At 39.8% G+C, this 22,345-nt stretch overlaps 2 protein-coding genes across 2 annotated transcripts in view; both read left to right on the top strand.

Moving 5' to 3' along the window:
- Window positions 1-22,345, top strand: part of LOC124147611 (multiple epidermal growth factor-like domains protein 10) — a 305,895-nt gene that overhangs the window by 27,604 nt on the left and 255,946 nt on the right. The gene's annotated exons all lie outside the window — the stretch shown is intronic.
- Window positions 1-22,345, top strand: part of LOC124125410 (multiple epidermal growth factor-like domains protein 10) — a 344,612-nt gene that overhangs the window by 178,276 nt on the left and 143,991 nt on the right. Inside the window, exon 15 of the mRNA XM_048400595.1 lies at window positions 652-804. Coding sequence (XP_048256552.1) covers window positions 652-804 — 153 coding nt within the window. The remainder of the gene's footprint in view (window positions 1-651; window positions 805-22,345) is intronic.

The following is a 22,345-nucleotide window of genomic DNA, read 5'->3' as shown; positions in this document are numbered from 1 at the left end:
AGACCGCCGTCATGTAGCTGAGAGCGGCGTTAAACAACAAACACACAAACAAACAAAACCATATATTACTATTGCGTTGAAAAGAATCTTCCGTTGTCAATAGGAACAACATTCAAGTAACCATTAAACTTAATAGAACATGCACATCGGATCTTCAGTGTGCAAGGTGACACAGGCTTTATTTTACTACAAATCTGAAAACTATGGTATCTGTATATTTTGAAAAAGAAATATTTTGGCGAGGAAAATATTCTTGTCGTGGTTAAACTAACTCCTAACAAGGCAAACAGTAATCGCCTAATCCTTCATTCTACCACTGTTTAACAGACCCTTTTGTGGTACTTCCTGATCTCATTTGAATTTTCTTTCAATTTTGTGTTGTCAGACAATATTAAAAAAATTCCAGTCTAAGGGTTCCAAAAGTCGTAAGGAAATCGTGAATCAAATAAACTAGTTTACATCTAAACTGACATATATATGCTATTATATGATTCAACATTTGACATTATATTTATATTGTTCAGTATTAAATATGTACTGTTTTTGATTTAAATGTAGTCAAAGATGTGATTTGACTGATTCTTTTCGTTTTGACTGTTGCAATGAATATTATTATAATTCCAAATGCTAAAACTAAGTTCGTTGGTGCAGTGCTAGCAAACTGCCCTCCAGGAAGGTATGGACCAGGATGCACTCAGTTCTGCAATTCCCGCAACTGTGAAACGCCATCACCTTTGTGCGATGTCACTGGTTCCTGCACCGATGGATGCCGGGATGGCTGGACGAATGTTGACTGCAGGATACGTGAGAATTAGTTTGAGAATGTTTTTGATTAACTTGTGCAAATAGTGCCAGTTTGTTCCAAACCGTGACATTAAATTGAGTTGAATTAAATTTAGATTGATATTAAATATTTTAACAGTTAATTACTCACCCCACATACTGATAAGGCAAATCTCCCTCTTGAAAATCATTTTTACTGAAATATTTAACCAGTTGCATTTTTTCTCTAACCTTTCTCCTCGCGAAACAAAGATACGTGTACATGTAAGATGATTATCAAATTTACTGATCTTAAAGCATGTCCGAGCGGGAAGTATGGTCCCAACTGCAGCAAGTCTTGTGATTCACGTCATTGTGAAACTGCACGGGTCGCCTGTGATCACGAGACAGGGACCTGCGCCGCAGGATGTCGGGAAGGATGGATCGGAACAGACTGTACCCAGAGTAATGTTTCCTTAAACCCAACCTTTATTTGTAATAAAGTCTTAAAATAACCACACAGGTTATATTAATATACATATGTGGTGGTTGTTAGTACAACCTTCAGCAGACATATCAATAAAAATGTTATATCGAAACTAGAATATGTAAACTAACTTCTTAATCATATCATTTCATAACTGAACACCTAACCACCTTCAGAATGCAAGCCTGGAACCTATGGGCGTGACTGTTCTCGTTGTGGACACTGTGACGTCACGTGTAATGATGGAGATGGACGCTGTCCGGGAGAATGTCTGGACGGCTTCACCGGAGACCGATGTGATGTGGATGTCAGGGGTTTGAATACTTTTTAGTCGTTTTTCCCCAAAAATATGAGGTTTACGAATAAGAAAATATCAATTATAGTCCTGTCACCATGTATTGATGACGTTTGATCTCTGCACATCTATCATCAAACACATGTTATATATTCCATGTAATTGTTTACGTTGTCATATGGTGATTATATATTCATTCACAAAAAAACCGGACTAAAGTGACTTTGTATCTAATCCAGTATCTCCTGTCACAATCGGCGTCATTGGGGGAGCAGGAGGAATTGCTGTAATGCTGTTGCTGATTGGTGGGCTGATGATATGTCTGCTGAAGGCTGGAAGGTAACGCCTTCATTACTTAGTTTTGTATGATATTAAATAACAGATTATTGACATTGTTTTCTTTGCTTGTGGAACAAACAGCATCTAGTCAATAGTCATGTATCATACTTCTACCACAATTTTTGTTTTCGACTGAAATGGATTCCCACAACTACCACAGACCCTCAAGAGTTGAGAAAGACGGACACGCCACACACTGGAGAGATGTCTACTCATGCGCCCACTTCCGATGTGAAAGATCAAGACTATACAGAATTGAATGACTTCACCAGAGAGAACGACAAGTCACCGTATGATGTTATACAGAACGAAAACAACCAAATCTAAGAAAAGATGTACGCACCATGTCACGGATAGTGCAACATCTGAATATATGACTTCAGGATTACTTCATTGGTATATATCCATATACATTAGAAAGCAAAGTACCAATGTCAAATAGAAAATGTCAAATTGCAGTGCTGATGCCAGCTGCTGAAATGTCTGAAAACCCTTTCTGAATATAGGAGGTGCCTTTGAAAAATACTTAATAGTTCCCTCTCACTCAAATTACCAGTTTTGCAAATATCAAGCTGAATATCTAGTTATGGCCTTTGGCCGTCGTATGTAAAAGGGTATTCCACAACAAAAGCGCGGTATTCCGGCTGATGGTGACGCTATCCAGTGACCTGTTGAGATTTGCCAGAAGGAAACGCGTGATTATACGGAAATAGTATGATAATAAATTGTGGCAGATAAAATATTTAGGTCGTCCACATAACGTCCTTTTCAAAGTTACAATCTTGGATAAATCAAATAACACTAATCGTGTGCTGTTACTAGCTGGCATCTGAAGGGAAAACATATATTATTATTGATCAATATTGTGAATTTTATGGATTTACCCCCAAGTCGTAATAACCGTGAATGTAAATAAGTTGTATTTCAAATCTAATTTCGATTTGACAATAACATATGGTTGAGGCAGCACTAATGTCAAAACGATGTTTTCTTCCTGTTATAACTCAACTCTCTCTCACACCCAAGTCACTCGCGTTATTGGCTTGTTGTAATGGTCTAGAAAATATGTGAAGGTTTATATTTATTCTCAATATGTTTCATGTTACTTTGTTCTTGTTATTTTGAGCACAATTATGCCTGATAAACAACTCTGGATAAACATGAAATGTAGAGGGCGTTTGTTGTATTGATCTATACCCAAACGTTTGCTATACTTGAGGATTTTGTTTGTTATTCAACGCTGCGCTCTGCAAAATTACAGCTATATGGCGGCGTTCTGTAACTATTCGAGTCATCGGGCCATCCAGTGATTGATATCATGAATGTCGCCTTTCTCGACGATCATTGTCGCCTTATAATTGAAGAACATAGCAGTGTTTAGACCTGCCAGAAACCTATGACCGTTGGTTCGAATCCCTATCCCTATTGTGGGTGGTTGGTTTAACCAATGTGGTTAACGTCTGATGCACACTCTTCAAAAAAGAAACGCATAGTTAAAAAATAAGGATATTTATTAAGCGGATGTAAAAGTATCTGCACAGAATATGCGTGAACACAATCAAATGAAATTAGACAAAGTGATCGACAAAAGCATTGTCATCATTGTCAGCATTAATTCAGTTCAGTCATTGCACATGTGTAACCACAAGGGGGCGTCATGGTCCACTACATTAGAAAGGTAACAAAAATAATCCAGATAACTTTAGAGGGTATCTCTATTGTGTACAATTAGTAAGGTTTGCACAGGTGTCTTAAACTCAAAACTTACAAACTGGGCTAATATAAGAAGTTAACTACCCGAGACACAAGCAAGCTTTAGACAGGGATATTCTCCTGCTGATTACATGTTTACGTTGAATGCAATTGTTAAACAATGTTTATCGAAAAGAAAAAGGAAAGTATACGTTGCTTTTGTGGATTTAAAAAAAGCGTTTCATTCAGTTAATCACCTTCAGCTATGGGAGTGTCTGCACGATGTAGGCTTGGGTGGAAAGCTAAACAGAAATCGGAGCAGGTGTTTTTTGTTTCTTCCTTTGGACCATGATGATAATGTAATACATTATCTTATACACATATGACTAGCATACACACATGACTAGAAATAACACAACATGACTAGAATACACACGACATGACTAAAATACACACAACATGACTAGAATACACACAACATGACTAGAATACACACAACATGACTAGAATACACTAGACATGCACAATCAAAACCACGTTGATAGAGGTTACTTGTATTTCAGAGAACATAGTAATCTCATCCAGTGACTCATTAAAGTTCATGTCTTCATGGGTGGCCCGCATGTCTCAGATACGAACAGTGTGTCACTAACACGCATAATAAATCGATCTTAAAAAACTTTTACAACCAATTTCCTTAACATGAATGAGATAGATATTGGAAAGATCTAAACCCTAAACAAAATGATGTGTCAAGTACAGAAATTTACCTATTCTACCTATTCTAAACGAACATTCATGTTCAAAATATACGCACATATCAATCAATAATGTTATCGATAATTACATCTGCTTGGTGGGCCCACATAAAGCTTTTGTTCTCACCATCTGAGTTAAGTACATGCATGTTATACTACTCAACGTTTGCTAAAGATCACGTTTAGATGATATATAAAATCCAACAACAAATAAAGATAAAAATATCCAAATGTATGGGTAACAGTATTATCACAATGATTGGGTGGCCCCTTTACGACCTCACTTTTATAATGAACGGACAGAAGCTTGCAGTCAATGGTACAATGTATCGTGACAGAATCGCTGCACATCATTATCAGCGACAACAAAAACATTTGCTACTGAGGATTGCAACAACTGAATGCCTTCTCAGCTTCAAAGACGTCGTTTGACTACCAAAGAATTAGGCAACTGCAAAGGCATGCTTGAAAATAGGTCAACACGTCAAGTTGCAAACGACTTTGGTGTCGGCCAAAGTGGGATCAGCAGGGCAGGGAATCGATACAAGACGTTTGGATCAGCTGCCCAGCGACATGCAGGTGGTCGATCGCGTTCCACCACACACAGAGGAACAGGTTTCTCTTGATTGCAGCAAAACATCACTTTGTGGCTGCCACTACACTCAGAAATGACCTGTAGAACCCCAGTGGTGGTTAAATGTTTACTCAGACAGTGCGTTATCGTCTCCTTGAGGCTGGTGTCTGGTCACGATCTACGCATTTTGCGTCATCAGACCTTAACCCTATCGTAGACAAGTGATCGCATCACGTGGATCACATACGCGCTAATGAGATTCGTGCTTTTAGGACCATGAACTTGATTTCGTGATTTTTTTGAGTTTCAGTTTTGGTCAGACACTCTCATTTTGACGGGTGGTCTGACTGATTAGTGGTCACATGTTTACCTGTTTGTTGGCATTGTGAGGCACTTGACGACATACTTTTGTCCATTAAAACATTTCTTCACGCAATATTGTCTTTCGCTATTGCAACAGATGAACATTATTTGACATATTACCTTTTTTCCAACTTTATGTAGTATATGAGCATGGACATGGTGACAATTGGTATACTTATTGTTAGATGCAGATGGTAAAAGTAAACACTATGTAATAAATCACTTTAATCATCAGCAGATAATCAAGCAAAGAAGTCTTATGACTATAATAAGTAGTAATGAAGAATCTCTACTAATTATCTGAAACAGTTTATGTACAGATTCAGCAATATATGTACAGTTTTTGCAGTTATATGTAACGTGCATGCACGAGGTTGTGCGTCTGTATGTGCGTATGTGCATGTGCGTGGATGTGAGTATGTGTGTGAAAGCCTGTACTAGTTCGGACTATTGCCGGTTTAATAGTGCTGAGATATCACGCCGTAGTAACGTACACATCCTACTCAGACAGGGTAGACTGACACTAAGCTGATCAGTACTTGTTGTGGCCCCTGAATCGAAGCCAAAGTGTAGCCAGGATGCTCCCCGGGCAGACAGTAAATCCGCTCGAACGCAGAAACGGTCTATTAATAGTAGGTCATCATTGCAGGTAAATAACGTTTTGGACATATTTCTTTTAATCAATGAGTCATTATTGCTGTAGTTGTTGATAGCAGCTCAGGTGTGTTCTTAATGTGACCACATCTGACACTATAGTGTCATGCAACATGTAACAATCCTGTCTATATTTCTTCATAAATTTGGTCCTCAATAATATCACTGTCAGCCTTTGTTGCCACATCAACCGCAACATAGTTGTTGTTGCCGATGCTGCATCCATCATCGTGTGCAACCTCGGATACAGATGTGTAGTCAGACGCCTGAGTGATATTTTTGTCAACTGGCCCTTGTGAGTCCCTCACCTCATCCTTCTGAGAAGTGCCAATCCACATCAACCTGTGCAATAGATTGTAGTGATGTCTTGATACGTTGTAACATCATTCAGTAGGATTAACGCATGTTTTATTTGATAACAAGTATAGTGATGTGTTTGTAAGGTTCACTTACCTCCCTTGTCTGACAAGGCACACGTGGAGTACAACTCCCAGGATCACCGTGAGACCAGTTCCCACAGCTACACCAATTACACCAGTTGTTGTAGGAGAAAGCTGTCCCCCTGTGGGTGTGGTGGTATCAGGCACCGGCATTTCTTAAACACAAGACATAAACATAGAAACTTTTTACAAAGATCATTCATATAGGTAGGGTCTCTCTTTCTTTGTCCCGACATGGGTACAATGTGTGAAGCCCATTTCCGGTGCCCCCCGCTGTGGTATTGCTGGAATATTGCTAAAAGCGCAATTACAGACCAATGCCAGTCACCACATCTTAGCAAACACTGCTTACCAAACATTTCCATCTTGACAGTCCCAAAGAAATAGTAGTTTCTATAAATCGGCGCGAAACGCTGACAGATCGAAACCATAACCTTTTAGAATATTCTTGATGTTTTAAATGCATTACGAACAATGTGCATGTATCTTACTCTGGGTACAGTCTATACCATTCCATCTTGCCATACAGCCTCTAACACACTCCCCTGTCACGTGGTCACAGCTAGAGTTGTCTCCCTTGCAGTTCCTATTAAGGCAACTGTTACTACAGTTGGCTCCATACTGGCCGTCATAACACACTGAAAGAAAACGTGCATGTGATGTAGCAGTCGTATTACGATTGACAAGTAGTACACACTCGCATTTGAATGATTATATCATTTAGGTCTTAGACACTGACTGTAATAAGAAACAGTGAACTTGCACTGACCTGTCTCACACGTTTCTGTTTCCCAACCAGGTAGGCTGACTCCACCAGGACAGACGCCGCTCACGTAGTCGCACGCCTCGCCCTCACAGTGGCAGGAGTTGTCACAATCAGCGCCGAAAGTACCAGGACTGCACACTGTTAGGAATGTAATACATGAACGGACACTCGTGCAATATTACGTGCATTTGGATGAAGATATTTGTAGAGACAAAGACGATTTGACTGTATACCTTGTACATTTGATTACTGCGTCTTAACCTTTTTGAATTAGTGAAGATAAGAAAATGTACTAACCCATTAGTAAAGTCTACTGACATGTTTTTGTCCGAGTGGACAGTGCTATTCACTAAGTTAGTAAACTTTACAACTATTTCTGGCAGTGGTGTATTAGAAAAAGTTGCAAGTCGCGAGAACGCCATTTGTGTGCATCCTGAGTGATTGTTGAACACCCATCAACAACAGTCACCTTGGAATCTTCTTCTAAAACTTACTTAAATCCTACAAACGTTGACCCGAAACACATCACCCATAAGACCGAACGTTTAAAATATTTTTACCCCTATCGGTTGCCATTTAGTAAGTACGTATACAATACAGCAAATTTATATGAAGGGTAGATTTCACTTTCAGCGCCTCGGAAGAGTAGAATTCAAAATAGGTGATTAAATATTAACTATAGAATGTATTGATTCCATTACGTAAAAACAACATAACACAGATGCTGGTTTTATTGAAGTGATGTAGCAGGATTGACCATGATGGTCCCTTACCCTGAGCGCAGTCTTCTCCGCGCCACCCCGGCTGACATCCTGACTCACACCGGCCTGTGTCCCCGGGACATGTGCCAAAATTTCCTTTACACATCCGGGCACTGCAGTCACCCACACAGTCAGCGCCGTACTCAACCCCCGGGATACATGCTACAAACAAAACACACACACACACACACACACACACACACACACACACACACACACACACACACACACACACACACACACACACACACACACGGACACACACACGGACACACACACACACACACACACACACAAACACACACACACACAGACACACACACACACACACACACACACACACACACACACACACACACACGGACTCACACACACATACACACATACACACACGGACACACATACACAAACACATACACACACAGACACATACACACACGCACAAATCCCACGAGGAGATAATTATAGGTCTTCAGCAACCTATGCTTGTCATGAGAGACGCCTAATTGGTCGCCTGGTCCATACTTGATTAGTTACAGACCCACTTCACTTGGCTGGAATATTGCTGACAAACAAACGTACCTACATATAATGTTATCAAACACAACTTCTGGTTAGGATTGGCAACAAACCTTCTGTGCAGTCAGTGTCTTTCCATCCGGGCCTGCAACCACTTTCACACTTCCCGGTCACGTGGTCACAGTTGTCTCGTGAGGCCTCGTTGCGCTTCCTGTCAGAGCACATTTTGGAACAGCCGTCGCCATACGATTGTAGGCATTCTGTAATAAATGGCACATGCAGTAATCCAATAAACGAACATGCATGCTGACAAATGATTCTATCATGTATACAAAACTGCCTGTGTGCAGGTGATAGGTGTATAATTATCTTACTGTGGGTACAGTCTGCTCCATTCCATCCTACCCCACAGCCTCCAATACATTCCCCTGTCACGTGGTTACAGCTAGAGTTGTCTCCCTTGCAGTTAGGCAACTGTTACTACAGTTGGCTCCATACTGGCCGTCATAACACACTGAAAAAAACGTGCATGTAATGTAGCAGTCGTATTACGATTGACAAGTGGTACACACTCGCATATGAATGATTATATCAATAAGGGTTTAGACACTGACTGTAATAAGAAACAGTTAACTTGCACTGACCTGTCTCACACGTTTCTGTTGCCCAACCCGGTCGACAGACTCCACCAGGACAGACACCGCTCACGTGGTCGCATACCTCCTCGACACAGCGGCAGTACTTGTCACAGTCAGCGCCGAAAGTACCAGGACTGCACACTGTCAAGGAATGCATTACATGAACGAACTTAGTATTGATGACGAATAATCCAGATTGTTCACTTTAAGGACGCAGGCCCATAGAAGATATTATCACAGAAATACTTCCCAGAATATACATCACAAAACAAACTGAGCAACACTGCAGGCGGAGTGACTGTAGCTCTATTGAATATTGTTTGCTAGATTGCTTGTTGATATATGGTGTCTGTTCATGCGGTCAAAGTGTGAAGTGAACTTTTCTCTCCACATAATATGCTGCTATCATTATCAACAAATATAGCTTCCTATTTTTATGTCCATAAACGTTTCGTCATCTTTAGCTATGATCAAACCAGAATCCGATCACCATAAATTCACAAAAAATATGAATGTGTAAAGAATTGACATTAATAATAAGTTCTATGCTGATAAAAAAAAAATTAATTACCAAATTCAACATGAGAACATGTACAGATTATTAGAACACAAGAAAACCAAAAAGTGTTCATTGATTTATACCGTCAACCTCCACTTGACAGAAATCCATTATCGGCGTGGTATAACCCTCTGGTTCGTTGTTCACAGTGGCGGTATACAGGACCAGATAACGCCCTTCACCAGGACACGAGACTCTCAAAACATCAGGTATGTCCGTCCCGTCTCTGTTCCCTGTCACGTTGTAGCAGTTGACTCCATCAGTTGGGTAGCCGTCAGCATCAGCTATGTAGATCTGGATACCATTCCGACGTACGTTGACTGTTTCATGTGAAAATTCTTTATGAACATTACATGATTTACTCTGTGAATCCTTGTTTCGTCTTTAGACAATATGTGGACAATGCTCAACCAGTGCATAAAGACTGGGGTTACCCAACTGTTATGTTTTTTAAGGAATTTATTTTGCACGTGACGCATCAGTGACAAAAATCTGTCCGATGCAATTCCCTTTTTGACTTTTAACGTACGTTCCAGTAATTGTTTCAGGTGAGCAATTGACTAGCCTTTTCATGTGTTTGTGATGGATGGGGCAGGATACTCTAAACTCTTCGAGAATACCTGGTATAACTACTATGTGATGGTCATTGATAAACACCTGTTCAATCTACATTCGGTATCGTACAATCGACTCTGCGTTTAGCAGAGATTTCTTACAATTGTTGAATGAATGTTTTCGTTTTTGTTTCTACAGTAACTTCGGAGCACCCCCTGATTTATATTCGTTCCTAATGACAGGGCTGCGCGGACGGGATCAAGTTGAGCAAACCTCATATCATGACTGATCTACCACTACACCTGTCATAGTCATTATTAAATATTATAAATCACCAAAGCACTCGTCGTCAATTACCATATTCGCCTTGATCTAAACAGGTTATGCCTGTTCGCCTTGATCTGAACAGGTTATGCCTGTTCGCCTTGATCTAAACAGGTTATGCCTGTTCACCTTGATCTAAACAGGTTATGCCTGTTCGCCTTGATCTAAACAGGTTATGCCTGTTCGCCTTGATCTAAACGGGTTATGCCTATACAAATACTTATAATGCAAAAGTGTTTGAGAAAAATCAAGTGTCTCATAACTCGTTTTATTGATTAATTCACTTTCTGTGTTGGACGTGATGGGATGAATAATATAGAACAAATCTTACTAATGTCTCTGTGTGAGGATGTTGTTTAAGAATGCATAGTAGATTACCCTAATCTGGAACACCCAAATGGTCAAATATTGAGTTGGTACTGTTTGTTGTTTGTGATGTAGGTTTCTGTTAAATGCAAAATAAATAAATTTACAAATCGAATACAAATGAAAACAATCACTCGATTACTAAACGACGTGGCCGCCATAATCCTACACATATAGTTTGTTACATCTAAATCTCATTGAATCACTGATCGATGTCGTCTCCCTCCCCCCACCAGACACAGTCTTCTGAAAAGCATCCATGCCCGCTCCCACAGCCGTCGCCGACGTCCTCCCAAATATCGCACAATTTACAAAACCTGATGTTAACGACTTTTTAGTCACTAACTGATTTTATGCATGAAAGAAACATCCATATTTGTCTTGGATCCTGTGGCCTTTGGTCATATGCATCATACTCACAGTCTTTCCTGAATTATACGGTGACGTTACGTATCGGTGTCCTCTCCCCCAGGTCCACCCTCCACCATGCAGACGTTATAGTGTTGTCACTGAATGTTGAATGAAAGCATGGAAGGCTGTTATCTGCCCTGGTGTTTCCGTTTACAGCATTATTCGGTGTACGAAAGCTGTACTGGATGATGTGGGTTTGTTGAGTGCTTTATTGTCTGCAATACGACATACCCAAGTAAGGAAGGAGGAATGAATTCACGTGTCAGAATTTGTATAAAAACACTTCTCGGACCATATGCTAGTGGAAGTTTAGTATTGTAGGTTTATTACAGGCGGTTGACAGTACATTTATGTCTAGCATACTGTAAATTAACTTACCTTACAATATTGGAATGTTATTGGTCAATGATGTTTTGATTAATTTCCTTGTACACTGCTACACTAGTCTCGTCGACAAACAGACATTTCGCTGATATCCGTCCGATATCTGCCCCGAACTATATATTAACACAGACTTTAGACGTTCAACATTCACACAATCTCAGCAAATGCAAATCGTCGTATGACACAAACAAACATAAATTAACCATTATATTTAACAGAAAATATAAATATATAGTTTGTATAATATCAAGTCAAACAGTGTGCAGTTTGTCAAAGATTTCTAACATACATTTCTGACATGTTGGTCCTGACCACCCGGTGTTACAGATCTCTGATTTGCATTCATCCGAAACATCACAGCTGACCACTAGACAGTTACATCTGTAGCCACACTGGTAGCCGTATGTACAGCTGCCTGTAACAGAAGTATTGTATCAGAGATAGACAGTGACACTGGTAGTCGTATGTACCATCAGGACAGCTGCCTGTAACAGAAGTATTATATCAGAGATAGACAGTGACACTGGTAGTCGTATGTACCATCAGGACAGCTGCCTGTAACAGAAGTATTATATTAGAGATAGTCAGTGACACTGGTAGATGTATGTACCATCAGGACAGCTGCCTGTAACAGAAGTATTATATCAGAGAAAGACAGTGACACTGGTAGTCGTATGTACCATCAGGACAGCTGCCTGTAACAGAAGTATTATATCAGAGAAAGACAGTGACACTGGTAGTCGTATGTACCATCATGACAGCTGCCTGTAACAGAAGTATTATATCAGACAAAGACAGTGACACTGGTAGTCGTATGTACTATCAGGACAGCTGCCTGTAACAGAAGTCGTATGACATCACCGATGGTAACACTCAACTCTTAAATCTTGAAACGGAAAAATCGCCATGTCATTTACAGATTGTGTGTTGAATGTATCTTTGCATAATAGGCATTCCTAAAATTACACATCTGTATGCTATTAATTCAAATGACCTTCGTGGACTAAACATGTTGTGTTCTGCTTCTTCACAATGATGCAAGCCACACTATTGCCTAAACGTGTTCGGAGTCTATATAGTATAACTAGGTTAGCGTCATCACTCAGCGGTTCATAAGGATTTAACGGCACAACTGACGTTGAATTGTCATCAATATCAAACGATTGCATAAACCATTTCATTTCATGGTACGTGATATCCTATGAAGCAACGTTTTGGTCACGAATTAGGATCTCATTCAGTAACTTCACTGACACACGATGGAAGAAACAAGACACGCCCGACTGACACAACTCAGTTTAGCTTGGTGTGCCTTGATCTCACACTTTTGAAAATATGCCTCTTAGGACTAAGACGACTCTTTTGTCTCATGAAGTAAACGCCTTTGTCTCTGGAACTTTTGGTCAAATGTGACACGTTAGTTATTAAACTGCAGACCTCTTATTGTAAGGGGATAACAATCAACATCATGAGACGCATGTAGGAAATGAAATATTCAACTTCTGTGTGTAATTGGTGAGTAGCGGAAATGAAATTCTTGCACAAACAATGTGCCCCAGAAACTCCTCAGACGGGATGTAAACAGCCTATGAGTTATGTGACGTTGTATAAGTGACCAAAAAACACGAAGTGACGCAGATCGTAGACATTTAACATGTTGGTGAGACCCACGACCATGGATATGATGCTGACAAACAGAACATCATAAGATGGAATAATCTGGGATTAATACCCACAAGCATTGATATCGGGTCATGACATGAACTAGGAGGGACCAGACCAGTGGAACACACGATTCAATGGGGTATCAGTACATTGTATACTAACCAGATGCCGACAAACACGCAGCCTCATTGGTGATCCATTATTGTATGCTTAATGCAAATTTGATACCGTCAAAATATATCTGTGTCTAATTGTTGATTACTTTATTCAAACACATGGTGATCAAAATTCGGTTTACGATGCTATTGCCAAGCCGATGGTCCACGTTGGGTAGAAGGTTGTTCGGGTTAAGTCCAATTGTTGTCAAACAAAAACGATAATCCCGGGAATGCAACCAGTTTGCACATGTATCTGATCATTACACATCATATCTCATCAGTAGACAAGTACACACACTCTGGTCAGTAACCAAGGACGTCTTCTCTGGTCAATACACAAACTAGTCCTCTCTAATCAATACACAAGGACGTCCTCTGTAGTCAGTACACGTCCTCTATATGTATTACATAAGTATCTCCTGTCTGGTCAGTACACAATGACGCCCCCTCTGGTAAGTAATAAACTATGTCAACTCCGGTCAGTCCACAACGACCTCTTTTCTGATCAACACACAGGCACTTACCCTATGGACAGTACACAAGCACGTCCTCTCTGGTGAAGCACATCATATTTAGTCCGTAATAAATGAGGTCATCTCTGGTCAGTAAACAAGCACGTCACCATTGGGCAGGACACAAACTCCCATTCAAATCCCCTTTGTCAGTTCACTCGACAGAAAAGCAAGATGTGTACCTTAATGTGTCCATTATTGTTTGTTGCTGTGAGGTCCCCCTCTGCTAAAGACAATATTTACGTTTGATTTAAATTTACTTGTTTTCCCGTAGAATCACAAAATGTTACTATCACATGTGCCTTCTCATGAAATTGTAAAGCTGTATCAGCCATGTAAGATACATCCCCTGCATATCAAATATCAACTCATTTACACAGATGATAAATCATTTTGGTCTAAAGAAACATCCCTGACGGTTTCCCAAGTCGCACTTAGAGTAATCAGATGAACCGGTTGGAGTTTTGAGACATGCTGATAGATCATAATACATAGATACAAGTAGTCCTATAAATTTGCCTTTAAGACCTAATCTTCGAAATCTCTTCCATAGAACTTTATGATAAACGCCATCCAATGTCTATGAAAAGCCACCGAAGATGCTGTAAAATATACCCTTACATTTGGAGGGTTAGTGTCACACCAGGCCTTTAGTCTTTTAGCCAGAATATATGTCAGAACTGTACATAGTGAGTTAATAAGAGATACGACTATGTGATATCCAGTATCCCAATTTGTGAACAGGACCTTTCCTACTTCCCCTTCCTTGCGGAAAAGTTCCAGTAACAAGTGGACTTGGCCCAGGTGACTTGCTATTGTTCAGCTTCAGTAGAGTATGAAAAGTTTCTTCATAAGTGAATGGTACATTTATTTAATCAAGACAAGCATGTCTGATAAAGATCAATATTCACAAAGTCATCATTTACCCTGTAAAGTTCAAACGTACATTGAATTTCCACCATTTACACTTGTTATAACAATTTTGGTCATGACTAGTTTGATTATGCTGTGTATATTGGTTCCCCTTGAGACACATAGATATGTTTACAGATAAAGTCAAACATAAGGGGAAATGGTTTGAGTGACTGATATATTGAGAAAGTTATGAGCTAGCGATATTATAGTCTCCTTATAATGCATGTGAATGGTCCATCAGTATCCTTGCATAATCTGCCATCTAGGGCGCGCATATCAAACTTGCAGCATTAGCCAGTTGCATTGTCTTTCGGTGATCTGGGCAATTTGAAATCATCAACTGAATAATCATCAGAAACATACATAATATGTTTGAGTGTATCATTAGGTATATAATCAGGATAATCTTTCATTTTAGCATTGAAATCTCCTAAAAGCATAATGTCCTGATCAGGATATCCTGTTACGTTCACAGCACATTTTATCGCAGGCGCATTACGTCGCCGTGTATATGTTGTCACGGGAGAGTATATACCAAGGTTCACGGCACGCATTGTCGGCATTCGGCAGAGCAGAAAACATAAACTTGGAGATGACGATGTTGTGGATAATAATGGTAATGTTGATCATGATTATCATCATTCAAATTATAGAAAATATGTCAGACTTGATTTTGTATCCTCCCAACATGTTATTACGGGGTGATATATAGTCGTCGGAATGTCAGTATGTCTGTCTGTCCGTCTGTATTTTTTCATTTATCATTTATTGGAAATGTACATTTCTTTCATTGTACCATTTATTTCCGGTACACGCGCAAGATCCGGAGTAGAATAGCTCTGCAGCAACCCATGCTTGCCGAAAAAGGCACTTATGCTTCTCGTACAAGGCGACTAACGGGATCGGGAGGTCAGGTTCGCTGACTTGGTTGATGCATGTCATCGTATCCCAGTTGCGTAGATCGATGCTCATGATGTCTATCTATGGGTTGTCTGGTCAAGACTAACTTATATACAGACCGTCGCAATATATCATGAATATTGCTGAGTTCGGCGTTAAACAAAATACAAACAAACATTTAATTTCTGGAGCATTTCTCGATCACTATACAATCTAGCTTTACGAAAGGTATTGTTCACATTGAGCAATGGTGCCTGTTCCTATTTAGAGATTTAGGGATGTTGGACAGTTTCCATGGAAACGTGATGAACATTGACGGGTAGTGTCATCGGAGCATGTATATCTAAACCTATCGAGCCTAGCATATCTCTTAAATTTACCTTCAGAATACTTTCTGCACATGTACTGCATAAATTTGTATTTGCCTTTCTATATAAAACAGTTTAAGATCATATCCACAAGAAGGAACAATTACATCTCAAAATCGTAAACTGAGGGCAAATGAAAGATAACATAAAGCATCTTCATAACGGTGTCCGCATCAACAATATCCCGAGTCAACTTAAAATATATTACATCTATGGTCTTTCAAATCACTGCTCTAATCATTGCATCCCCGGCATATATATTGTCGCCTTCGATAAAATGTGACGATAAGCGACAATATTTGCCGTGAACGTTGCCCTGAACTTAGCCTGTGACAAAGTATGCCCGGCAACAATATATGCGGTAACATACCAACTTACGCCCTTCAAGGTAAGATGTAAGTGAATCAATTCCGTCGAGATCTTTGTATTGCATTCTTTGGCTAGACTTCAGAAGAAAGGTAACCAAAGAATATGAGTAATTTCCAATTTCATTCCCAACACATGTTTTGAGATGTGGATCTACATAAATTTCAAAGCTGGGGAAATTGCGTTTTATGATTCAGTTTTGCAAACATCCCATCTCTGATCAATAAAGTGACAAAACCCTTTCCATATTCAATGGAAACCGCTGCACAAAGCAGAGTCGAGAATACGATTCCGACTACATCATGAGTTAGTGAGTGGGTTGGCCACTTTTAACAGTATTCCAGTTATATCGCGGTGAGCCAGCTTTATGTGGGAGGAAAGACTACATCATGAGCATGTGTTTATGAATCAATGTCAAATAATAAGGCGATACCGCCACTGTAACGACCATGTTTCGTTTCCTTTCGTCTCACGCAATTAGGTGATCGAAAAACGGACAAGAAATATTTCAAATCATCATATCTTTAAAGAAGAATAAACAGCGTTAAAGCAGCGTTAAATCGAACTCACTCAATCAATCACTCTGAAAGAAAACCATTAAGTGTGTTCATTCATCCAACTGTGTTATGAATGTAAATGAAGCAGTCATAAAATTATTGCATAAATTGTTAGGTACTACCAATTACAACAAGTTTTGATAAGAATAATAAAACTGTTCATTATCTTATACTCTGTCTGTTCCTTCCTGAAACAAATGCAGCGATTGTAATCATGAAATAACAATCAGCAATGCCACAGAGGTAAAATGCAGTGGCAGCGAAAACATAGGACCAGTGAGAAAAACAAAGGACATTGGGTTAATTGTCAGATTGCAGTCTCTGTAAACATACATATCTTGAGATTAAAGTCATTTTGCATGTATGGAATCAAAAAGATGACAGGCGTCTTCCAGAGTACACAAGGCGACGGATAAGGCCACACATTATTCGGCGATTTTCATGGTCCATGCAAAAACATTGTCTACTTTTTGTGAAATTATGCCAAACTGTCACATTAGTTGCGCGTGCAAGTACATCCTGTCATAGAGTCAAAGGTACAGTACATACAAAATGCTTATGACTCAAAATACGGACTCCGAGGGCAATTCAGAAGACCCAAACCGAACGTGACAGGATGCATGTCTTTATTGGTAGTGTTGACAGAAAGTAGTTAACATACTCAATCCTACTACGTCATCAGATACACTTATACTATCTCACATTGCACGTGCTCATGGAATTACGCGACTGTTCCAGGGGAAATCAGGACCCTTCATTGCCAAATTGAGAAACACAGACCGGGGGTTCAGAACGTGGTTTCTCTAATAACCCAACCTTACTCCAAACGTAGAACAAAAACACTGATGCATGCATGTATGAATGCATGTATACAGTTCTGAATATGTAAACACAAACCTTCATTATTAAATGCAAAACCTAATTACCTTACACAATGCAATGTGTGTAAAAGATGGCACTTGCTGTTACCCTGTGTGGTGCTGTAAATTAAGGGGCTAAAGTGTACTGTGTCTAAGTCTAAGTGTCTAAACTGTGACATGGTATGTCAGAGGCAAGCTCTAAACAATCTGCATGAGTCCGGACCACCACACACACACACACACACACACACACACACACACACAAACACGCATACACTTGGCACTGAATATCCAGCACATATTCCAACCATCACCATACAGGCGTTTGCATGTGATGGTCATCAATTCCACAGAACCCGCACAGCAGTTTCAGTCATTCTGATATACTGAGTTTCACAAATAATAAGTTTCCCCGCCAATGTCACTATCCCCTTGCCATGGTATATTCAGGAACGTGTTCAGACTTTGAAAACATTCAAACACTTTGTTATGACAGAAAGATAACACCAACGTCCCCAATACACAGTAAATTGTAGCGCTTATCTTTGGGCACGCATAATTATCCGTATAGAATGTACAGTATACGTTTAATGGTGCACAGACCCGCCGCCATGGAGGGGGCCAGACTCGTTGTCCTGCTCTGTGTCTATGTGCTTCACTTTATAGCAGGTAGGCGTCTAGCTTATAACTTAGGAGGAACATCTTTTGTGTAAGTTGAAACATGGACATGGATTTGAATGGCCACACGGATATGTGATTAGCGATGTGGTTTAATTATTCGCCAGGTATATCGATGATCTGTCACTCAAATAACTAATAATGTTCATAAGTATCTTTGTTTTCAAGGTGCATTTGTCAGGATTTGATTATTGTTTTCCTTCCTCCCTTCAGGTCAGTGATCTTTTTTACCACTAAAATATAACCTTTCGCGCCCTGAATTCCATCTGATAGATGTCATCTTCACTAAATATGATTATGAGTTTAAAAAGTTCGGAAGTGGAACATCAGGGTGTAGTACTTAATCTGTGACGTTTGTAGAACAAATCCACACTGCTCCCATCTCTTTAAACATGAGCGGACTGTGAAAAAATATATTTAAAAAATCCGAATCATCCGGTACTAGGAGAAAAATATTCGTTTATCCTGTACATACTTTAACATATTAAAACTGGAATACAATGGACAGTCGGTACTTCACACTTTACCTGTAATTATAAGGTCACAGGCCGGACGTTTACAATCGTCACATTATGAGACATAGCTAACATTGGATATTCAGAAGCATGGGACACATTTATAGACAAAGATTTAATTTTGCATCTTCAAGGAATTTCCCAACATCAATTGACATATGTGATTAGTTATTACAAGTGCTTATTATGCACTTAGCACACCCTAAATACAAGGTTCTGCAAGGCTAACGTTCACAAAGTGATACTGCCTCAGTCAAATACGGAATACTGGACAACGATATTGAGTTGGTCACTTTCTATGAGATGTCGACACTCGGTAAAGGTTATTTCAACGGTACACACACGTTTGTGTCTGGGCAACCACAGTGCCTGCAGGGTCAGTATTGATATATCTGGTTGACAGTTACACATGAGCACGTGGTTGCCTGGCCATGGTTTTACATTATTACAAAATTGAGATCCATTCCCCTATGTCCTTATGTGTCCAGGTGCAGGTCTCTCCCGAAGATTCTGTTGATATAACACGTCAACGTTAGTGAGTAATATGTGTCAACCAGTGTAGATTATCCGACGAAACAGTTTGCACTGGGTGTAAAGGGCAAAATAGCGGTAAAAGTATATGAATGTATCACTGAAGATAAGTGATGACAATAGGTGTTAGTGAATCGGTTCAACGTACCGTGCCGTACCGATAGCAAGCGTCAAGCGTATGTTTTGCAAAGATAAGTACGTGTTTGTTTGTTCTATGGTCGCACAGCAGTACCCATGCCATGCGAAGGTCGTTGATCGAGCATCGATCTAGACAATTGGGATATGATGACATCAATCCTGACACACACACCCGTGAAACATAATGCACATCTTCGTCTGTAATCATTACTTGTCTATTTTGTATGAATGAAATAATAGCATATAGGTTAGCCCCCCGTGGTGAAAAGACACGTCATGTATAAAGTCACGCTTGATTTGTACTATCTCCAATAGACATGTTGTATTCTGTAATGAGTAATGTAAAATAGTATTTCCGTGTCCTAGCTGGTCATGATATATATGTAGTTAAATGATATTATTGTTTCAATCGGAAATGGCGATTAACCACATCTGTATACTCCAAGGATTGTTATGAATTCAAATCCAAAGATCATAAATTCAAAAGATAAATACACAATGGAGTTACATTGCATATATATACACCACACAGTTGATAGGCAGTGAGCGAAGCGTTTAACACAGTTTGGCCGGGTATTTCACTTCCTCGTTGGTCAACATGGCGGCAGTCGGGGTACTCGGTGTGGTGGTGCATACAGCTGACATCGGGTGAGTAGAACCGATTGGTTTATCACGATGATATATTTATGCATTCCTCAATTATGTGTACATCACTTACAGTTAGCAACTGTTTATTTGTGTACACTGGAGCTCATTCGTTAGCAAGTCCTGCACTATGTTGATGTGGAATATGCGTCAGACGGAGTTTTACAACTGATCTATATTTAGGTGACAAAGGTCTACCATTTGAAAAAATGCAATAACCACCGTGTTGAAATTCGGAATCTGACGTGTATAATATGCCAGCCCACCATACAGATGATATTGTGAAGACGTTTTCTCAGTACATTGTCTTAACACGCTGAATAGTCCTACCTGCCGTGTTACATTTGGGAAGGGCATGGCTGAAATATTTAATTCAGAAACGTGTTGTATTCGATCCATTCAAAATCAAATTGGTGTAAGCAGCTAAGCAAAGATGGTAAAAATAACAATAACTAACATATTGTCCTCTACGTTTACAACTCACTGTTGTTTCGAATGTTGGCTGCGCTTTAAGCCTTTGTTTATGTTGGAGTGAGACCAAAAGAGCAAGATACACATAAAAATAAGACAGATAGTAACCGCTGTTATGAATCGTAGAAACTAACTTATTCTATGGACATCGACAAACGTCAAACTTGACAGCGGTAAAGATGTATCCTTGCATTGTACAAATTTACCACCTTCGAAGATTTACGCATAATGTGTCTCGTGTGAATATATGTTGAAGGGTCCGACCTGATGTAAACAGATAAACTACTCGATTGTCACTGTAGTCAACTGCCATAGAAGGGAGCAATGTCGGTTTTTGTATGTCTGTGTTATCTGGACATCCAAAACAATTTATAAACAGACCACAACTTGTATATTTGCACCAACGCATGAAGGATCAAATTACAGTTTTCATTTTATTTGAGGTCAAACATAAGCCATGTAACAGTTACAAAACATGCCATTTCGGTCTCTCTATTACCATATGAGTGGCACTTAGGTGACAAAAACAAATGCATTTTATCAGATTTAAACCCCGATGTCCAGTCAGGCATACCAAGGAGGCCTGTCATCTACATCTGTGACACTGCCATGGCAGCCCTTTTACTTGCCATAGGCACTAAGACTCCCCAAAGATCCGGATTAATATTCCTCTTCAGTAACCCATACTTGTCATAAGAGGCGAGTAGCAAGATCGGATGGTCAGGCTCGCTGACACGGTTGATACATGTCTGGTATCCAACTTTCACAGGAATATGTGCGGCGTTAAACATCAAATAAACATCAATACCTAGGGGTCCAGTCAAGTCATCTCTGGACCGTGGTCCTGTCATGCCTACCCTTGGATCCTACAATCCCCATACCGGGGTCCTTTCAGCCCAACTCTAGGGTATCCCAGGGTTTTATTATTCCTGCCCCAGGATCCCATTATTTCTACACCAGGGTCATATCATCTTTACTCCCGGGTCATATCATTTTTACTCCAGGGTCATACCCTCTTTACTCCAGGGTCATATTACTACCTCGGATGCCCCATCATCCCTTCCCAATAATCCTGTCAATCATATGTGGCCTGTATGAGTCTTTATGAATGTCACTAGGTGTACCATTGGAACAGTGTTTAAGACCGGATATGAAAGACTAGAAATTTGGCTTGGGATTTCAGTGTAGGAGGGAGAGATTTACACAAAACACCTACAGCGATATTAGGTATTATGTGTGAATACATAAAGGAGGTACATTGTTTGTGCAAGTATTGCTCACTCAGAATAGGATCAGTGAGTGTAATGTTTAACATTGTAAGACTTGCCTATTTACTTCCTGGTTGTTCAACAGGGGTGTCGGTTAGCTCTAGCTGTTAGTGTGATAGAAAATAGATTGGTGTCATATGCTGATAATAGG

Source organism: Haliotis rufescens, unplaced genomic scaffold (genome assembly GCF_023055435.1).
Source record: "Haliotis rufescens isolate VD_foot unplaced genomic scaffold, xgHalRufe1.0.p SCAF_2, whole genome shotgun sequence".
Lineage (NCBI taxonomy): Eukaryota > Metazoa > Mollusca > Gastropoda > Lepetellida > Haliotidae > Haliotis > Haliotis rufescens.
This window is presented reverse-complemented; position numbering and strand designations above follow the sequence as displayed.